General features: G+C 41.9%; 2 protein-coding genes across 4 annotated transcripts; both read right to left on the bottom strand.

Moving 5' to 3' along the window:
• Nucleotides 1–1138: 1138 nt before the first annotated feature.
• Nucleotides 1139–3772, bottom strand: LOC117587561. The gene is made up of 2 exons (XM_034278379.1): nucleotides 1455–3772; nucleotides 1139–1397 (listed from the first exon to the last, which is right to left on the bottom strand). Coding segments are annotated over exons 1-2 (2211 nt in total). The 5' UTR covers nucleotides 3664–3772; the 3' UTR covers nucleotides 1139–1395.
• Nucleotides 3773–3921: 149 nt separating this feature from the next.
• Nucleotides 3922–20615, bottom strand: LOC117587560 (Krueppel homolog 1-like). 3 transcript variants are annotated; one of them, XM_034278375.1, is made up of 5 exons: nucleotides 20517–20615; nucleotides 20400–20480; nucleotides 6902–7611; nucleotides 5468–6831; nucleotides 3922–5401 (listed from the first exon to the last, which is right to left on the bottom strand). In XM_034278375.1, the coding sequence occupies exons 3-5, from the start codon at nucleotides 7592–7594 to the stop codon at nucleotides 5050–5052; spliced, it is 2409 nt and encodes an 802-aa protein (XP_034134266.1). In that variant the 5' UTR covers nucleotides 7595–7611; nucleotides 20400–20480; nucleotides 20517–20615; the 3' UTR covers nucleotides 3922–5049. The 3 variants fall into 3 exon arrangements, with proteins under 3 accessions (XP_034134266.1, XP_034134267.1, XP_034134265.1); XM_034278376.1 differs by lacking the exons at nucleotides 20400–20480; nucleotides 20517–20615 and adding an exon at nucleotides 9003–9421; XM_034278374.1 differs by lacking the exons at nucleotides 20400–20480; nucleotides 20517–20615 and adding an exon at nucleotides 8401–8870.
• Between the last annotated feature and the right edge of the window lie 484 nt (nucleotides 20616–21099).

Here is a 21099-nt window from a genome sequence, read left to right as displayed (position 1 = left end):
TTTACGAGTCACAAATTTTATACCCGGCCCTCAGTACTACATTTTTTCTTCATCTGTCATCTACATCTACAACACTTCTCACGCCAACACGCTCCTTTAGCTCGGCACCCTCCCCTAGAGCCACACACTGCAGAGTCAGGGCAGAGACGCGGCAGAGGCAGAGACGTGTCTGCGCGAAGCAGAGTGTGAATGAGAGAATGTGAAAAAAACAAATATAAGCTGCGGGACGGGGTGGGTTTAGCCACTGCACATTAATTTCTTCATTTTTGGCTATAATAATGATCCAATCGGATCCCATCTGGTTATCTGATAGATATGGTCATTCCCTACGAAATGGCGTTTTTAGTTTTCTTTTATCTTCAAAATTGTAGATTTGGGAAGTTTTCGCCCTTTTGCGGGGGCGGGAGGGGGCGTGGCTCATTTTTTAAATACACTTGTAACGGTGTGAGCATATAGCAGTCTGGATGCAAAATTTGGTGGCTCTAGCTCATATAGTCTCTGAGTACTAGGCGCTCATCAGGATGAACGGACGGACAGACGGACGAACAGACAGACATGGCTCAATCGAGTCGTCTATTGATGCTGATCAATAATATACAGTTGCAAAAGAAATAATAGCACCACTACAACACATTTTGTTCTTAGCTAAAAAAAAAATATATTTACTGTTGCGATTTCCGAAACTTTCCTAAAACGTTGGTTTGGATCCTTGAGGATAAATCGTGTCGGGTAGTGTAATTAGTATAGTGAGCTATTATTATCATTATTTTTATGCTTTCATTGATTTAGTGATCAATTTTTTGGAAATTATTTAAATGCTCAACTTCTCTCCAATGACTGTTTTCGTTCCAATACCATGTCCATGTGGCATTCGACAGATCTTTTTTTTAAACTCATTCTCCTACCACATGACATAACGGAGGTACTAGTAAATACTATAGTCATGCTCCAATTTCAGTTTAGAAATTCTGCAAGATCTCATCTAGATTTGAATTTACCAACATCGCCATGGAATTTTGGTATCTAAAATCGATAAAGCGATAAAGTACAAATATGCGTCCGGAAGAGTGCGCTTGCTGCAAACGCCTTTTACCAATGTCAAGCTAAGTCATTAAAATTCTATTAAGAACACATATAATTAAAATCGAATATATATTTTAATTCAATTGTGGATTGTATATTCTGTACAACTTTACAGTTGATGGCTGTAGATTTTTGAGGAATCCCATCCCCATTCACTTGCTGAATACTTTTGTATTCTTTTTGGCACGAATAATAGTTTGAATCATTCATGTTCGTACTATGTAAGTAGTAAAACACTTTCATATAACAGCAATTCTGCCCGATCCGGATTTCCGTTGATTATCTTGTACAAGTCAGGTCTATGGAACGCTTTCCTAAAATGTAAATAAATTGTATAAAACATATAGACTAATTCTGAACAAGATACAAACAATTGCAGAACATTTCAATGCGATAGTCGTCAATGCAATGAGAGTTACTCTCGTATTTGTCGGTTCTGGTCACAGGACCCAGCAACTTCATTCGTGGCTTGAGCAGGACGCTGGCATCGAAACGCCCCTCACCGCGTCGCACCTTTAGGCGTACCCTTATCTGATAGACGGCTCGTCCCTCGTTATCCTTTGAATCATAGTCCTCTATGTGGCCCTTCTTTGCGGTACGTGTAGCATTCGCAGCCTTTTGCTTTCTGCCGCTTAGATTATAGGCAGCCAACACCTTCAACAACCTCAAGGGCCGACACTGTGGATAGGGTTTGATCAGCTTATTGATGCTATCCACCACGAACTGTGCTGCCTTCTGGACAGAGCCCCGCTTGCGGGAAATCTTGCGCAGCTTGAAACACAGACAAAATTGTCGTGGTATCTGGGCAGTGGTGCAGCTCCTTTCCTCTGGAATTGGCAGAAACAAACTGATGCCGCGTTCGTTGGCCAAATTTAGCGTACGATTCTCCACTTGATCATCGCTCAATTGATCCAAATGGAGCACATCTTTGAGTGTTTTATGCAGATCGAATGTCGTGACGAGACTGTGTGCGTTCCGCTGAAGATTCCCCATGGCCAGGGGAAACCTTTGGCTCATCCATGCAGGATAGAGTGCTATCAGCAATGGCTGCGACATCTCCTCCATGCCCTGAAATGTTTGCGTATATCCATGGCCCTCGCAGTCGGTGCCCTGAAACCTCAGCCCGTGATCGGACATGAGCAGGATGAGGGTGTGATTCATGATGCCCTGCTCCTGCAGCTCCCTCAAAATCCTCACGTAGTGCCCATCCAATGTCTTGGCATAGTTGAAGTAGTCATGAACGCCCGATGTCTGCCAAAAGAGGTTGAATGTGGGCTTCTGTCTCATGTGTGGCATTAGCTTGTAGATGAATTCATGGAGCACATCCTGATAGAGTCGTCCTGCGGTGCAGCGCATGGTTATCGATGGCTTGCCCAACGCACTCGTCTCATAATTCGTGTGCTGTCGTATATTCTCCATTACGGGTCGCAAATAGTAGTCCGTGGGTTGTCTTTTAAATCCTCTTCTATAGTACGTGAAGATGTCATACAAATCGCTATCCTCGCCATAGCTAGTGGTGTATCCTGCCGCCTTGAAGTCATCCCACAGCAAGTGACAGCCATCAAAGGTTTTGTTGCTCGCATAGCAGGTGCTATTGAGCTCCTTGGGGCTGAGGCCGCTCAGGAGGCGTATCAGATTCGGATAAGTGTTGCGACCAATGCGATTGTAGCCCCAGAATTCCGTGTGCGGCAGTTCTTTAATAAACTCTGCCACTTGTGGAAAGGAACGCAGATAATGCATGTGGGAAACGGAATCAATGCCCAGTATCAGGACAGAGAGTTTTCTATGGGAGCGCGGTTTTATCTTGGGTGGTGGTGGAGGCAGAAAAAAAAGCGTATCATTGTAGAAGATTTTGCCATTTGCTCGACACTTTACCCAAAAATACTGACGGCCACTGCCTACCTCAAGGTATCTCGATTGCGCGCTTAAATTGAAATATTTCTGCTCAATTTTCTTGTTGCGAAAATCATTCAGTAGCAAAAATTGCATATAAGTGCAGTTGACATCGCTAAGAGTTTTCACGCCGCAACAGGAGCGTAACTGAGTGTCGGTTTGATTGAGGAAAAAATAATTCTTGCCTGCAATTACCTCGGTTATCAGAAGCTGCACCCTGGGACACACAACGGCACTCAAACGATGTATAAAAGGTAGCACAGCAGCCGGAAAAGGTTTCATTGCTTCCATATGACAGCCAGGAGTATTCACAAAATCTTTTTCCTCTACTGCCACACTCTCTGTGGTATGTTCTTCATGTCTTGTGGCAATGCCAAGCTCCGAGTTTCTTGTAAAATGTTTCACCTCGCAGCAACCATAATTGATGCAGTTACTTTCCAGGTCCCACAGAATATACAAAGTGATGACAACCGCGATAAAAAGGTATTTTGCGTAGGGGCTATATAATATGATTGATTTTATATCCTTCATGGTAATGTCTTTAATGTTCGTTTGAGTATTTTTTGAAGTTTTTAAGGAAAAGTCTACTAAGATCTCTGAATTTTCTGTTTTCAAAAGGATTCGGAACCACAATTGGTAGCTTTCGAGCACAATCTCCGCCCCAAATTGATGCGCCATGCTTTTCATTTTTATTTTACGCTTTTCATTATTATTGAATTCTTTTTATTTATGTTTTTGTTTTTATATTTTTTTCGCTTTCATTCTGCGCTTCTTTTTTACTTGCATTATTTGATGCTACAATTTATAACTAATTTATTAACTTAGCGTTTACAAAAAATTATGTATCTGACGCACTTAGAATATACGTTGCAAATGTTAATCATTCTGATTTTTGTTTTTGTTGTTGTTGGTAAATGTTTTGTTATGTTGTGTGTGTTTTTTCTCATTAACTTAATTATTCTTGCTTGCTCCTTGCTTATCAGTTCAATATTCTCCGTATTGTATAATTTTTGAATTTGTTTTTGTTTTTAGCATTTTTTGTTTTGTTTTGTTTTGTTTGCGATAAATATTTTTTTTAATATGTATGTATGTTGTATATAAAATATAAAATGCTTATCAAATTTTGTTTAAATGGAGGCGCATGAATTGATTATGAACAAGGAGGGATGATGGATGGGTGGGGAGCGACGCCGAGTGAAAAGTTCCATTAAGGACCATTTCAAAAGGGATTTTAAATTAATTAAATAGATCCTCAATCACTTGGTTAATTGTCGAAAATTAAACTCACAAAAACTCTATCGAAATGGTTCTTATTTCTTCTTTTCTCTCTCGGTGTGGCTTAGTTTTGGCGAGCAGAGGTTTATTTTATATGTTTTATTTCTCAGTAATAAATAGGTCTTTAGAATTATAGTTACATAAACGTATTTTATGCATGTTTATTATGTGCCAATATGGCGCTTATTTAGCATACATTTCTCCTTTCATTATCATTATGTATATATAATCGGTATGCACGTAGCTTATTATTGTTAAGGTGTTGGTTTTTATGTTATGGTTTTTTGTTTCATTGATGGTTGAATCCTCGTTTTAGCGTTTCTTAATTACGATACGTTTCTTTTTTTAATTTTAAAGTAGTCATGCTCTAACTCTTAATACCGATAATGCCAATTGTTGCGATTTGACTAAGTGAAAACACAGGGGGTTTGGGGTGGTGGGCGAGTGAAAAACATAAACGATATACGATCTACTACCATCGGCCAAATAAATTTTCATTTAAAAGTCCTTTCCTTCATTAAAAACAAACATTCAACAAAAATTGATACCATAACGTAAACGCTGTTAATTTTAAAACAAATTTTTCATCAACTTTTCCTTCTCCTTTTTTCTCTTTATAATACTTTTGGCATTTTCTTTTTCGCTGCTAGAAAACAATTCCATTCCAGACGAGAGATCTCATGCCATCTGCTCGTCCTGCCCCACACCTCATCAGGAGGGGGGGGGAAAATTAAAACTAATTTCAGTTAGAATTTGCTGGACAGTCTTTATGCTGATTTTTGGAACCGGAGTGGCCCACTATGAGGCCTTGGCAAACTGTATGACAGAGCTCATCCTCATCATTTTGGAGTTGTTGTTGTTGCTGCTGGCATCCGCTGAGTTTGCTGCCGTTGTGGCGCCATCTCCTGCACCGGCCATCGCCGCCGACGGACTGCTGTTGTTGCCACCACTCTCCACCTGGCAGGCCCCCGCATCGCCCTTGTTCATGTAGTGCTTGCGCTTCCTCAGCGGCAGCGTCATCACATTCCGATCGGCCATCATCAGGGAATCGCTTTCGGGTGAGGAGCTGCGCTCTGGCGACTCTGTGCTAGAACGCAGACCAATAGCCGCCTCCACGCGGCGCACAATGTCGGGATTCGGAAGGGCAGATCTGTGACGGGAGGAGCAATCATTAGTATGCCGCTTTTTGGACGCATTTTATAGCTTCAATACTTACTCATACTTGGGCACTGGAGCGTAGCCTTTGTGCAGGCCATGGCGTGCGAGATCGCCACGCTTAAAGTGCTCAATGAGCACGGTGGCCTCGTGGGTGTCATCATAGTTGGCCGCCAGATCACTGACGTGCAGCGTGGGCTGTGGCGATGCCTGGGGCACGGCCTCTGTTGTCGGCGGCGTGGCAGCATGACCGCGACGCAGTTGCATCATTTGCCAGGCAGCGGCATGGACATCCTCATCGTTGACGTGGTGGTCCTCATCCTGTCGCGCAATACTGGCCGCCTCGAGTAGAGCTGGATTGATAGTCAGGGGCGGCTGTGCCTGTGGCTGTTGTTCCACTAAGCTGGGCGTGGCCTGGTAGGGCTCGTAGACCATAGGCTGGCTTTGACTCTGCTGCATGCTCAGATCCGTGGGCAGCTCCTCGTCCGCATAGCTGCTGAGCGCGGGCTGAGCACTGGAGACGCCACTGTCCCGACTGAGTGCATCCGTATCCAACGGTACAGCGGGCAGATATTGAACTGTGGATGGCGGCGGTGAAGCCAGACTGCTGGCCGATGGCGAGTACGTGGAACTGGGCGAACTGGGCGAGAGTGGGGCTGCAAGAACTGCCGCTCCAGCTGCAGCTGCAGCTGCGGCCGCTTTGACACCACGTGGCTGACGCGGTTGCCGCGGCTTCTTCACAGCTGGCGGCGAACTGGGCGGAGAATTATTGCTGCACTCCGAGTTGCTGGTGATGCCCTGCAAGGAGGACGACGACGACGATGCAGAGGAGGTGGAACCCACTGCCGTGGCTCCAGCTGCCGCCTCGGCCTCATCGTCGGGTATCTCATTGGCATGCCCCTTGATGTGGGCCTCCATTTCCTTCTTGTTCTTGAACGTCTCATCGCAAATGGTGCACTTGTAGCACTTGGATCCGTAGTGCTGCACGCGGTGCAGCTTCAGCACGTGATTGTAGCCAAAGTCACGGAAGCAAATGTCACAATGGTAGGGCTTCTCGCCCGTGTGCGTGCGTGAGTGCACCTTGAGCTGCTTGGAGCAGGTGAATCCTTTGCCGCAGCCCGGCTCCGGGCACTTGTACGGCTTCTCGCCCGTGTGCGTGCGCATGTGGATGACCAGTTGGCCGGATTGGATGAATGTCTTCTCACATACGGAGCACTTGTGCGGCCGTTCGCCCGTATGGATGCGCATGTGACGATGCAGTTTGCCTGAATGCTCAAACGCCCTGCCGCACACGTCACACTTGTACGGCCGCTCCTTGGTGTGGATGCGACGATGCACCTGCAGGTTCTCCTTGACGCTGAACAGCTTGTGGCAGAACTCGCACTCAAAAGGCCTTTCGCCCGTATGCGTGCGATAGTGACGGATCTAAAAGAGTGACAAAAAGGAAGCGTTTAGCTGGGAACATTCCTTGGGGGAGTCCAATCTGATAACTTACCAGCCTCGCGGGCACTGCGAATGTCTTCTGGCACACATTGCACTGATAGGGATCTGCGCCGGCGGCCACATTCGCCAGCGGCTTGATAGTCGGACTCTTGGGGATGCCCACCGGCAGACCCGCTTCGTTCAGTTCGATGGGAGACGATGTGGCGCCGTGCGGTGCTCCCCCCGCACCTAGAAGGGCCATTTCGGCATTCTTCGCATGCGACTTCGTGTGCGAAGTGTGAGCCGATTTGCTGCCGAACGTCATGCCGCACTGTTCGCACTTGAATTGCGGTTTCGTGCCATTCTGCTTGCGCGGCTGCGCAGTGGCAGCGCTGTAGCTAACAGTTGGCGTTGGTTCTGTCTTGATGCGCTGCGCTGTTGCTGCGGGTGCTGCTGTTGCTGCTGCTACAGAGGCCGTTGTTGTTGTTGTAACACTCTCATGCTGCTGCTGCTGTTGATGCTGCTGTAACGCCAGCTGATAGCTGTAGCTAACAAATTGCTGTTGTTCCTGCGTCTGTTGCTGCTGCACTTGCATTAGTCGCTGCTGCGGCGTTTGCAGCAGCTCGTAGTGCTCCTGCTGTCCACCCAGTGGCGCTGCACCCTCACCACCAGTCACCGTCAATGGAGGCGGCACCTGCAGGCAGAATTGCGTTTGGGCGGGTTGCTCCGTTTTTATGAGCAGCTGGTTAGCGGGATAATAGACCATATTGGTTGTGGCTGAATCTGAAGCGAGAGAGAAGAAAGATTAGCATTGGGGGTACTTGGTGGTTGGGATGACTTAATATTATAATTATTATTGATATAAAATAATTTAAATTTTTAAGGCAGAAAAATGTTTTCAAAACCTAAACTTTATTTAGCTTTATCTTCAGTTATCTCCATTCTATCTCCATCAACAATTCTGTGAAAGATTATGCATTTTTCTACACATTTGTCGAATTATGGTTCTTCCCCCTGCCTAACAGGTTCTTTCATTGATCCCAAGATCCTGCGTCACGAAAAAAACGCAACAAAAATGTGTAACAACGCATAAACCCCCCAAAGATACGATAAGTCTTCCATACTTATAATGAGGTGGTGGTTGGGAAAAGCCTCTAGAGCGCGGAGTAAGAGTGGTAAAGGGGTGAGGGGAAAACCAACCCTCTGACTTTCCTACTACGCACTTTTTCTTGTTTTTGCCGGCCGGGGTTTTGCCAGAGAGGGAAAGCGTAATGGGGAGGCATTTTCATTCAGAATTACGCATTATAGGAAAATTTCCCTTTTTAGGGATATTTAAGAAAAATCCTTGAAGCTTTTCAACCGGCTTTGCCATGCATGGCTCTCTCTTGCCTTTTGCCGCTCTCCCTCTCTCAGTTCTTGTTTACTGTTATGATAAAATAAACCCCCACACACACCCACACCACCCCCCGCACAGTAATGGAACAGTGTATACCAAAACAAAATGGCGTCGTGAGCGGGGGCCCTAAACTTTTCCGGCAAGCAACTTTTCTTGAACCTCCTGTCGCCGTTTACCTTTTGCATTCGTTTTCTTAGAGGAGCCAGCACCGTTGCCGGCCTTTGGTTTGGACTTGGATATATCCACCAGTTCAGTGCCCGATTTGTGGAGTGCATCCTTAATCCATATCTGCTTGGTGGCCCAAGTTTTAGCATCATTCTTGCTTTCAGTCATCGTTGAAGTTGAAGTCTTATTTGTGTAGATTTTTTATTTCTAAAGTCCATTCATTGCTCGCTGAGGAAAAGTGTAAATCTTTTCCAATTTCAGTTTCAGTTCTTATCAGATTTTTGTTGTACGTTATGAGATCTTTTCGTTTATATTTTGATAAAGTCCGAATACAATTTTGTTCATTTGGGTTAATAAAAATCAGACTTTAGCAGCATTTTAGTCAGTTTTGTGTTTCCATCAGTCCTTGAGTTTTTTTTTAGTTTATACTTAGTTTTAGGATAATTTTAATCAGTTTATTTAGCTAGACGAAAAGTCATTTATTTGATTATAGTGTAGGGATTATGATTTGGGGATTATTATGCATTATTATTTATTTATTTTACTTTATTTTTCATTATTCGTTTTTCATTGATCTATTTTTATTTCTTTTAAACAAGAATCTTCATTTGTCGGGTAATTTTTTCTTTGATTAAATTCTTTTTAATGATTTTGATGATTTTCTTCAAGTCTTTGGACTGTTGCACGGGATAATTGTGCTGATAGGCCTGAATATTCTGGGAATGATGTGGAGGCTGCTGCTGGGTATGATGATACTGGTGGTGTCCGCCCTGACCCGTACTCTTATTCATGCGCATTTTTCTAAACGATCTCAAGATATCGTTCATTGAGAAATCAGTCATTTTTGTGATACACACACACACGCAACACTGCCACTGGGAATTGGATCTCAGATGGAGTCGAAAACCGGGAAGGGGAACTACGAGTATTCTTCACATTGCCGCACACTCATGAAGTTCTAGGTCTGATGGTGCAACGGAGACTGGTGGGTGAGTGGCCGAAAAATCTGCCTCGAACCCCCAAAAACATAAACCCGAAAACGGGAAAAACCAACCACCAAAAAAGAAGCCAGCAAGAAAATGTTCCCATTTGATCTGAAAATTCCCTTCAAATTGGAAAATTGCTCGTTTGAGTGTTTTCAATGTTCGAGGGACATTTTTGAGTGTCCGTTTGAGTGTGTTGTAAGGGAATTTTCTGGTTGGAAAACAATTTCCCTATGATACGATGGTATAGGGAAATGAGTGAGTCATTCTAAAATAAATCAAACTCTTATCTCAGCTTATTTCGCAATCTGTCTTAGTCATGATAACTCTGACGCTTCTAATCTATATAATTCCGGTATCTAAAAGCAACATTCCCAAACTAAAATAATAAATAAAACCAAAAATAGCCAAAGCCATGCGGATAAAATTGTTGCAGTCGTTTTATGTATAAAGATTCGATGCTAGGATTTGGTTATATATTGGCATCGTCTGCCTTGCACAATATCGTTTGAAGTGTGGGATTTTTTTGACATCATAAAAGTCTATGATGATCGTAAAGGAGAGGCTAATTTCCGATAATATAGATAGCATCATTGAGTACTTTTATTATTTTGTTGTTTATGAATGGTATTTACAGCGTTTCAAAGTTCATTTATAGAACAAAAAGCTGGGTATTATTTGAGAATTATTGGGTCCAAAACAAATCAGTGATTCAAAATTACTTTCCACAATCTTCTACTTGTACTTTCTGCCAGGGATAACCCACCATATCTGGGGATTATCTGTCCTATTCCTATTCCTACGCCTCACTTTACTTTCACTGTAGATCCCACAACTAATAACTCATTTGTGTGATCGTTCTCCCCAGCTCATAGATCTCTCTCCACACCAAAATATCTACCTATAGAAAGCCAACGACCAAGTTCCACCTTCGACAACTTAAAAAATATGAGAAACCCTCCCAAAAAAACACGAAAAAGCCAACGAAGAACGAGCAGCAAATGTTCAGAAAAAACAGACAAGTTCAAAAAACTTTTGTCAGCTTTTTTCTGTTGTTGTTTATTCGGGCTGTACGGTAAAACTAGCGCAAAAGTTCATTAACATTCGACACAAAAAATAAACTATTTCTGTGTGGGTATACACGAGTATCTGTGTGAGGGGAAACGATCGCACTCCGCACTCTGTTTCTCTCTCTATAGTTTCTGAAGGTAAAACACCGAAAATGTTTCAGAGGAAGAATACGTTTATCTATTATGAGAGGTTGAAAGCAAAGCAAAGCAAATCCCCCGTGCACTGTGCACGGTCAATGATCGGACGGTTGGATCGTTGTTGCCGAGCAGAGATGCTAGAGAAAGAGAGAATTGGAGAGCTCTCCCTCTTCTACATGTATGTATCTCATACTATCTCCACTACCCATATTGACCAAGTCGAAGAGCCGTTATTTTGTTGGGATAGCTCTGAAATGGAGCGGCTTTTGAAACTGGTCTTGGGTTGGTGTTCTTCGAGGTAGATAGTTTTAGGTGTAAGGCGTAAGCAGTAGGGTTTTCGTTGATCATGTTTGGATAGATCAGTAAAGTTGCTTGACGGGGAGGAACGGCCTTATTAGAAATAGTTGATAATAGTTGAAAAATAAGTATTTCAGTTGAAATATGCCATATGTATAGGGGATTACTTTTGTAACCAGTTCCCCACAATCCGCTGTATACTTGGGATTAATATACATATATTTTGCATGGGTAGTTACCATAAAATACTAAAGAAATTTACTTACAAATTTCCAAAATATTCCATAATTCAATGAAACGTTCAATTAAATAAGTAACACAAATTCCAAATATTTATAGATTATTGAATCATAAAGCCAAACTAATTATGCACCTTAGAACCTTAATCAGTACTAATCTTTCCCCCCCCGTCGGTGACTTTTTATAAGCCACCCAAAATCCACTTAAGCTTCCATAAACAGGGGACCCCCCACTCTTGCGTTGCACCTAAATCTACAGACTCCCCGCGCTCTCCAGGCTCCTCTACTCTAGTCTACCATTTTGTAGGTGTCTGATATGGTTTGGGGGTTTGAGTCTGGGGTCTCTGACTGGGACTGCGTTTGGTGTTCTTTTTTTTGGGTTTCTTCTTTCGTGGACTTTTGATGGGGTCAATGAACATTTAAATATAAGCAAATTGTAAGCTTTTTCATTCTCTCTCTTTTTTCACGATTTTGTTTGTGTATTTATTTCTGTGTATTTGCTCTGCTCCCTGCATATCCATTACAGCCTGTTATTTGTATCTCTTTTCACTAGCTTTCAGTTTAATAAACAGAGTTCGATGTGCCCACGAGATAAGATAGAACTAGAGAGGCAAAGGGTACTCCATTTCAGTGCGATTCTTGGTTTGGGAAATCTCAATCTGAATATACTCAATGAATATTCTGCCACTATTTACTAAAGGTACCTCTTTAAAGGGGAAGAAACTAACGGCAGCGATAAGATAATGATAGTGGCTAAAGGGGCGTAACTCGGAAATTCCCATGGCGTTGACATTTATAAGGAAACACTGTGGAAAATCCCCCTGCTAATGGTGTTTCCTAGGAATATTTCAGGGCGAACTATCAAAACAATAAACAAAGGCTATCTTTAGCAGGCAAAAGCTTTTTTGTACCCATTCGGAATGGTTCCTAAGATATTTTTATGTTCCTTTTTGGATTGCAAATTCCCTTCCCAAAGCTGCAAAAATATAAAATATTTAAATTGGCATATTTTCGTTTTTTGTTCAAAGGATTATTCTTAAAAATACAATTTTATTTTGGGTATACGTATATACTTACATACATACTTATGTGTGTACATACAAACATACATATGTACATTTATACTATGTACATATTTTTATTTATATTGCGAAGGTCTAGACACGAAGTCTGACTTTGAGCTGCGCTGCCGCTGCCGCTGCCTCTGCCACCTTCAGGCAGCGACGCAGCTGTTAGGCCACGCATATTTTGCGTGGGGCTACAGCGGTTGGCCTAGGTCAAAAAGCAAGCAAGCAAGCAGGCAGCAGCAGCGACTCGACTCGGGCGAGTAATCAGCGAGTAGAGAACACAATCAAACTGTAAATGACGCAGCACAGTAGCAGGAGAGGGATGGGGACGCTCGTGCAAATAACAAGAATGAATAAAGACAGATCTGGCTATTGTGGCGTAATAGTCTTCCTACATTTCGATATCTTGCGAAATTTAATATTTTCCATGAAAACAACAAATTTGGCAGGACAAATTTAAGGCTCTTACAACAACCAACCAACCCCCAATGACAAGTTTTCACTTTTTTTAGCACGAAAATGGCGCATCAGGCAACCTTCCCTTTCGTTTGACATTCCTCCCTCCCCCAGGCAGACAGGCGATGCCCACCCACGGCTGCGCTGCCGTGCTGCTGCAACAACATGCTTACTCATGGCACAAACCAGAAAAACAGAGAGAGAGAATGAGTATGTATGTATGTATTTGGATGAGATTTGGAGAGAAGGAGCTCTCCCGCTGTTGCCAGCACGCGCGTTGCTGTCTCTGACGTTGAAAACTTATGCACGGCCTCCTTATGGCAACGCCATGCTGAGAGCTGTTTAATGCGCGTGTCGAAAACATTTTCACGCCCTCCACGTGTAGTTCAAGTTCATGACAACAACGAAGCGACGCGAGGCGAGGCGAGGCGAGAGTGTGTGGTGGTAGTATGAGCGTGCGAATGGCGACATTGAGAGTGTGAGAGTGCAGCAAAAGCTTGACGCTATCGCTGACGTTAGCTGTGCAGTTGACGCAAGCAGAGGAGCAGTGCAGTCAAGCCTCTGTGTGTGTGAGTGCATGCAGCACAAGCAAGGCATTAATGTTAGTGTGTGAGTGCAGGGAGCACTAGGATTCTATGTCTAAGTGCACGCTTTTTGCATTGCATACTTTTTTTAAGCCATTTTTTAAACACTATTTAATTTATATAATTATGAAATTTAAATGCGAGTGTTCTCATGTTTTGGTTGCAATATTCTAGAATATTCTCCACTAAAATTCTCCAAAGTAAAAGTACTGTCCTCAACAGAAAAACGACGAAAAAGCAGCAGCGGGGCAGCAGCAACCTCATTCCAACATTTGCCATACAAAAGGGTCAACGAACTACTCGTTCAACACCAACAGAAAGAAAAAAGCTCAACGATATTTTGTTCGAAAAATGTAAAGAAAAGAAATCCGAAAACAAATTGAGCATGTGTTTGCGTGTGTAAGAGGGAGAGAGAACGAACATTTTGTCGAAATTCATTTAAGCTGCTGCTTGATGGGGGGGGAAGAGAAGAAACAGGCGATCGTGCCTGGAGCAGAGGGCAGTAGCAACAACCACAGTCAATACATACAATTTAGTGAAACACCCAACAAATAAATACAATAAAAGTGCTTGTACATTCGAGTAGAAACCCCAAAAATTCCAACAGGCAGAAGATACAGTCGCAAAGAATAAAAGTAGAAACATTGCGAAAAGCTGGCGGCATGCACAAGTGTTTGCTTGCCGAATTTCTTTCTTCCTTTGTTCGCCTGCAGCAGCGAAGGGTTTAAAACGAAAGAGGGCTAAAAAGAGGCAGATCATAAGCTTTACTCAACATTTGTTTTTCCTTTTTAAAGTTCTTCTCGTTTCTGTTCTTATTCTCAAAATAAAATTCGAATACATGTTTATGACATTTTATAAATAATCAGGCAAATGCATGACGCAGACGGTTGACGAGCCCAGGTGATATATATTTGTTTGTTTTTGGGAGGAGTGCCAGGCGGTCTTTGGAAATTTTCGGGATTGCATTCTGGAAGGTAGAATGGAACGGGTTTGGAGTTGGAGAAATGGGGATGTCCGATCTGGAGTGCTTCCGCCAATGGAAATAACTTCAATGATTAACAGTATTTTAAGGGCGTAGCCCAGGGGGCGTATTTCCAAAAAACGGGTTTAATCTTTGTTCAATTGGAGTGACGTAAATGCATTTCCTTCACTCGAAATCTAAATTTGAATCGTGATGAATAATATGTCAAAGGCTGGTCCGCCAAATCTCTCACTGTATTTTATTGTATATCCTTTAAAATTCGTATTTGTTTAAGCATTTCTTGTGGCTCTTTCTCTTTGAAACAGCCAATTGTTTCAACTCAAAATTCAATTTCCGTTCTCGTTTCCGTTCTGTTTCATCAAAAATTACATATCGGTGAGCGGCGGCAGCACTCACGTATTCAGTTCTAGAGTGCGTCATTTGTGCCATTCAATTGGGTGAGACATCACCTACCGATTGCATTCTTGTGTTTTATTTTAAACTAAACCGAAAACAGTCACACTCGCCAAAAAGAGATGCCCAACATATAAAATACTATATACTGCAGAAGCATGTACAAAAAGCACCACCAAATATCTTCTCTTTTTCTCTTTTTCTCTTTTTTTTGGCAAAAACTCGTTTGGCAGGTTGTTTGTCAAAGAAAAAAACCTGAAACCTAATGGTTAGACAGACATTTTGGGTTCTTCTTGCTCAATTATCACTGACCAAACCTAAGCGGCAAAATGTTATCAACAGCGCAGCATTACTCTCGTATAATTTGAAATTTATTTCAAAAGTTTCCTTAGATATTTGTGCACTGTTTGATTAATCAGAGAATAATGCAATCAAGCCAAGCAAGCAACATCTCATTTTTAGTGAGCGGCTGCTAATTGAGTGCCAGACAGGGACAGCCATAGAGCGCCGAGTTCCGCCTTGAACTTGAATTTTAGGAACTGCGACGGCAGCATCAGTAGCAGCAGCAGCAGCAGCAGCAGCAAATGACGGCTGCAGCAGTGGCCTTCAAATGAAGTTCGGTACAGTGAACACTTGGCCAAGCCCAAAAATTGAAAGCATTAAAGGAGGAAGACAGGAAAGCATCGGGGGAAACGAAGATGTGATACCCTAACAGATGCGGTATTGCCAGGGAAGATGCATTATGTACAGCGCTGAAGGAATCTATAATATAAGGTCTACATATGATCAACATAAATGTCATTTTCAGACATTAGACTGGCATTTGAAACATCAAATTCCATGACCTTCTTCCTCGTTTTCGAGTCACAAACATCTCTTAGCACCCAAAATACCCTCGCTCTCCCCTGGGTATAATCAAATGCGCATAACAAAATGGAAAGTTGTGTGCGAGCGTAAGCCAGAGAGAGCGGGAGAGAGAAAGAGAGGCAGGCAGGCAACGCTTACGAAGCTTGCAACAGTGCACAGGACGGGGTATTTCGCCATTTTGTGTGTACAGCCAACGACCAGCGTCAAAAAGTGACGCGGCGCGATGCGTCGCTGCTGCAGTCTGTCCTTGAACTTGGCAAACATTTTTTTATTGTTTTTTTTTTTGCATAACCAAAGGACATAGCCACACACACACATACGCGTGCAAATCGGCTTCAAATGCGAGCAGCAGAGGCGCAGGGAGAACGACAACTGCAGCAGCTGCAATGCTGACCGAGGCAGTGGCAGAGGAGGACGCAACCAAAATGCATGCAACGTTCCTATAGGGCTTCCATATGGATATTATTTTATATAACTACAATGATATATGGTTGTATGAGTTCTTGCATGCAAGATTTGTGAAATGAACTATTTAAATAAAGAAAAATGTTAATCTTCGACTGGCAATATACATTTACTACATAGAATACATAATTTACACATAAAACTTTCATATCTTAGCAAACATAAATAGCCGTAAGCCAGTTCTAAAGAGTTCTACGAACTATGTACAACAGATCACTGGATCTTTATAAGGGTTTTTGTAACTATACAAATAGTTGGATGCCAGATAAACATGAACAAATCTTTATATAAACTTTGGATTCTCTAAAATCTTGTATGTGAATTAAAACCAATAAGATATCTATGTACTTCCACACCAGATCTACAGATACCCCTCTCAACGCCGTGGCCAACAAATGTCAAAGCTAAAGCAAAGTATTCCTGGATTGGTTTCCGGGCAAATACCTTATCAGCGGCATTTCCGACACGTGTTGACTGTTGGGTTTTCTAAGAATGAACATAGGGCCGGCCGGGCTCTCCCGTTGGTTATCATACCCCAGCGACAATAATATTTGTTCCAAATGGAAATTCCAAATAAAACAGAAACCAAGACAAAAACTGAAAAAGCAAAAAATTACTGACCACAGAAAACTTTTTCGCACGAAATAAAATAAAATCTAATATGGCAAGTGGAGGGACGGGGAATCGGGTGGAAGATCTCGTCGAGTCATTTTGGCAATTAGAACAAAGAAATAAGAATGAAAACAGAAACTGCTATACAACTTTGTTAACCAAGGTCAACATTTTTTGTTGTATTTTGTTCGAGCATTAATATAAGTAGCAACAAAAAAACAGAGATAGAGCGGGAGTGAAAAAAAAAATATGGGGAAACAACTCACACACATACACTCACGAATATCATGAGAACTTGATAAACAAATAGGCAATAGAATCACAGCAACGAAAAATACAAAAAAATTAAAGGAAACGTCCCAGCAACAATACCAATTTTGACCAACAAGTAAGCTGGCTAGAAGTCGGCTTATTCGCACTATATGATACCCATTAAGTATGAAAGCCTAGACCATTGGAAATACCCTAGAGCTAAGGATGTTTCCCACATAAATGTCATGGAATAGCCTCCAACAATTTTCAAACCCCTCCCTTGTTAGCCCGGAAACCCTTCCCTTTCCTCTTGCATACCATCAAACGATAGACATGGGCACATCCACAAATTTAAGGGGTATACAAATATGGCGGATTTTTCAGTAGGTAGAACGAGCAGAGGAGACCATCCATGAGATGAGGGTCGTGTGGTGGTGCCGGGTGCCGGGTGCCTCCTCGCCCAGATACACAACTTTTTGGCAGCACACACACACACACAAGCATGGACACACAGATACTCGGACGTTGTACATATTACGCATGTCTGCGAGCCGGCTTTTTGTCAATTTCTTTTTTTTGGTTCTCGTTAGAATACACTCCCGCGTATATTCATATGTATGCAAGTATCTGTATCTGCTTGTGTGTATCCCTCGAGAGATACTCGTATCCAAAAAAAATATATTCTTATTGTTGTTGTTGTTGCCTGTGCCTGCGTTTCAATACGAAATTTAATGGGGTAGGCATAGGGTCTGCTCTGGTGCTTAGTGAAGGTCTCTCTGGTCTCTGGTTACGGTTTCTCCCCTGCTCACGAGTTTGTCATGTGATTTCTTCTACCCACCCTTAATGATAAGCGGAAGTTTTTTTGTTTTGTGAATTAACTGGCAAAAAACGCGCACAAATTGTCAAAAAATAATAATGAACATTTTGGGCTATACAGTTCGAGATAAGGATTTCTTTTCTGTTTTAGTGTGGTGCGTGTTGTGTGCCTCCAAAGATATTTTATGATAGAGACAAAAACACTTGAAAACACTTTGCAGCTCCATAGAGTTCTATAAATATCAGGGTTTTAATTATATTGGTTATGGCTATACGCGCAGCAGTCTCAAGACTGCCAAAAATACTCTCGAAAGCAATTACTTAGGCCATAAAGTGCGGGTTCAAAGATGAAAAAGTACGATAAATGTTAAACAGTGTGAAGAAAATTATATGACATAATATCGTGGCAGTTGTTAAGGTTTTCGCATGGCACTTTTTTATGGGGTAAATCACTTTCATTGATAGCTAAGTTTTTTTTTTTGGTAAACAAAATGAGCAGCAAGCTACGATTTTTGGCATTATTTTTGGTGCAAAATTTGTTCGATAAGGAGTAAAACTAAACTTTTATAATAATAGAACTTTGTATTGGCCAAAGTTCAACAGAATAATTTGGACAATCAGCCATTAAATAGATATCAATGTTCTCTTCCTACTTTTATCATTCCGATATATCCGCATTTACTTGTTATCACTGCATTTATTTTTTATCAATTCGCGACATTTCCGCCCACCAATTCATAAGTTTCCCCATTCATAATGACTAGCCAAAATAAAGTACAGAATATACTGTACATAAGCAGACTCGTCGCCATCGACGGCAAGTTCGTACTACTTCCTCATATAATGGAGATCCAACATGAAGCATAAAGAAAGATAATATAAACACGGTACCGATTCCATTCCATTCATAAAAGAAGAGCTGCTCCCACACGATTTTAGGTACAATTTAAATATCGTTGGAACAGGTGATAAGAATTCACCCAACCCCAGTGTCGACTGCTGTCCCGATAACTGTCAACAGGTGGAACGTGAATGAACGCAGCTACGACAACCCAAGAACCCGGACCAGCTCGACCCGAAGCGAATAAAGAGGCGAAACACAATATACACATATCAACTCTGGCGAATATTATTTTTTCGCGATAGCGATAACAGCATTAACTTTTGTGTTCTTTTGTTCGATAATCGGTATATTTTTTGTGTGATTTTTGTTGCTGTTGTTGCTGCTGCTGCTGTTGTTTCCCAGCGACAACAATTTCCTGTGCACATAAATACCTCAATATCAGTTTCCAGAGATTAAAAAAGAAACGATAGGAATGCTCGAAATTTTTGCCAGTTAATGTTATTTCGTGATTTGTTGTTTTTGTTTATGTATTCCCTCGGGGCCTGACGCTGGCACTGACCTTCAGACATGAAATTAGCAAAAATATCTTTTAGATAAAATATCTTCGCTACACAGTGCTACAGTGCGTTGCGGTTCTATAAAGGCTTCATTTTTTGCGTGCAAATATCATGTAAGAAAAGGTTTTAAATATTGTTTTTATAATTTCCAAATGAAAATATTAAATATTTCCTAAACTCGGATAAGCTCTTTTATTACAGTTATTTATCGCTTGGTCGATTAACTACGATATATCCTTCGACTGCGCCTCGACATGATAGCGCTGATTAATTCTAATGAGTCAAAAACACTTTATGGATATCGTTAAATTTATATAATTTATTCATTTAATCTCTCACCGTTCAAGTGCCTAATCCATAATGACAATGCATTATAGGTCTCCATTTCTATCAGCTGGATCTTCAAGACGTATCACGCGTGTGGCCAGCACTATCACACGTTTATAGCGCAAGTCGCATGATCCTGTCAAGTGGCAAGTGGCTAGGCTAAGACCCCGTGAAAGTGACTCACACCCGAAAGTGAAATGACTCACGAATGCTTAGGAAACCCCTCTTCAAAATCCAACCAATCATTATCAAAATTTCGAATTCCCAGAGCGATATAATACATTTATAATGAATATATTGGCCTACTGTCATGATGACTCAAACTGGGTCCCCGATTCTTAGGCTTATTAAGTATTGAGTCACCCAGAAATCGGTCTAGAACAGGTGGCCGGGCCGAGGCCCATAACTGCTTTTTGGGGGTTTGTGTCTGTCTGGGTGTTTTAGTTTACTCCAAGTGTTCCTACTGAAGTGCATTGCCATAATCGGTGAAATAATCATAATAACTATCATGATGATGGGTAAGTAAAAGTAATGCCATGCATCATGTTGCGTATGTGTGATTTTTTTTTACCCTGATTGCTCATTTATAGATCTAGTGTGATACTCTTGTTGTGGCTGGGCCATGATTGACGTAATAATTTTGGCTTTGACGTAGGTTTCGAGACGCACAAACGGCAATACTTTTTAAGGGGAGTTTTTCTGTGTACACATTGCGTATACGCAGGGCAATCCAATAACAGGTTGAAGAATGTCGTTGTTCGTTAACCATTTACGTCTAAAAAATTAAGATTTTTTTAACAAAAACTTAATATCCTTGAATATGTGAAAAGTTGTATGGTACGTTTTTGGGAGTGCAGGCATAACTTTGACTTATTTTTGTGAGGATTAGAAGACAAAGATGTTCCTTTAAGAACGCTCAAGGTAATTGTTCTCCCAAAAGGGCAACAATTTGCACAACAAAAATATTTTAGGAGTCATCCAACTGTTTTACTTTGCTATTATAAATTATTTATTTAATTTTCAATATTTTTTTGTTCATTTCCAAAACCCTAAAAACTCACCATAAAATTGAACAGAAAAATCCACAAAATTCAGTTTGATATTCCTCCGCGAAGGCAAAAGTTGGTAATCCAAAAAGTTGTTAACAGTTGAAGAGATTTCTTTCGATTTTTCAGACACTTGTTGGGTTGTGTTGGGGGGTGTGTGTTCTGTATTATTGTTACGATTGTTTTGTGGGAGTCGCGCGTCCAAACCTGCGAATCGACCAGCGGCAAGTGTTTCTCATCAAGAACTTGATTCACTTTGTCGCGTACTGCTGTCAGAAGCGTAATCGTAATCGCTGCCGCTGCGTTGCTGCGTCGATGTTCTCTTTTCGGTAGTCGCGAACACGTCTGCACTTGACGCTGACCAACAATAATTTGCGTTAGAGACCGTTAGAACAGGAACATAGCTTTTCGAACGAGAGTCGAACGATCGCCGATGGCACGCAAAAGTGTGCGAGAGCGAGAAACGGTCGCGTTCGTGTGACGTTTGTGTGCCTTCGTGTTTGCTCGGCTGCCGCCACTCGCTGGCGATTCGGCTCGTTAGCTGCCTCTCGCCTGCTGCTGCTGCCTTTGATATTATTATAAAATTATTATCAACTTGAAATATGTATTTCGTTTTTGCGCTCGTCTCTGAAATTAATTGTCTGAGTTGTGGTAGCTTTTTTTTTTGTATTTCCGTATATGCTTTCGGTTCTAGTCACGAGTATGAGTTTTTGTG

This window comes from Drosophila guanche, unplaced genomic scaffold (assembly GCF_900245975.1).
Source record: "Drosophila guanche unplaced genomic scaffold, DGUA_6, whole genome shotgun sequence".
Taxonomy (NCBI): Eukaryota; Metazoa; Arthropoda; class Insecta; order Diptera; family Drosophilidae; genus Drosophila; species Drosophila guanche.
Note: the sequence above shows the minus strand (reverse complement) of the source record. Positions and strands in the feature narration are given on the sequence as shown.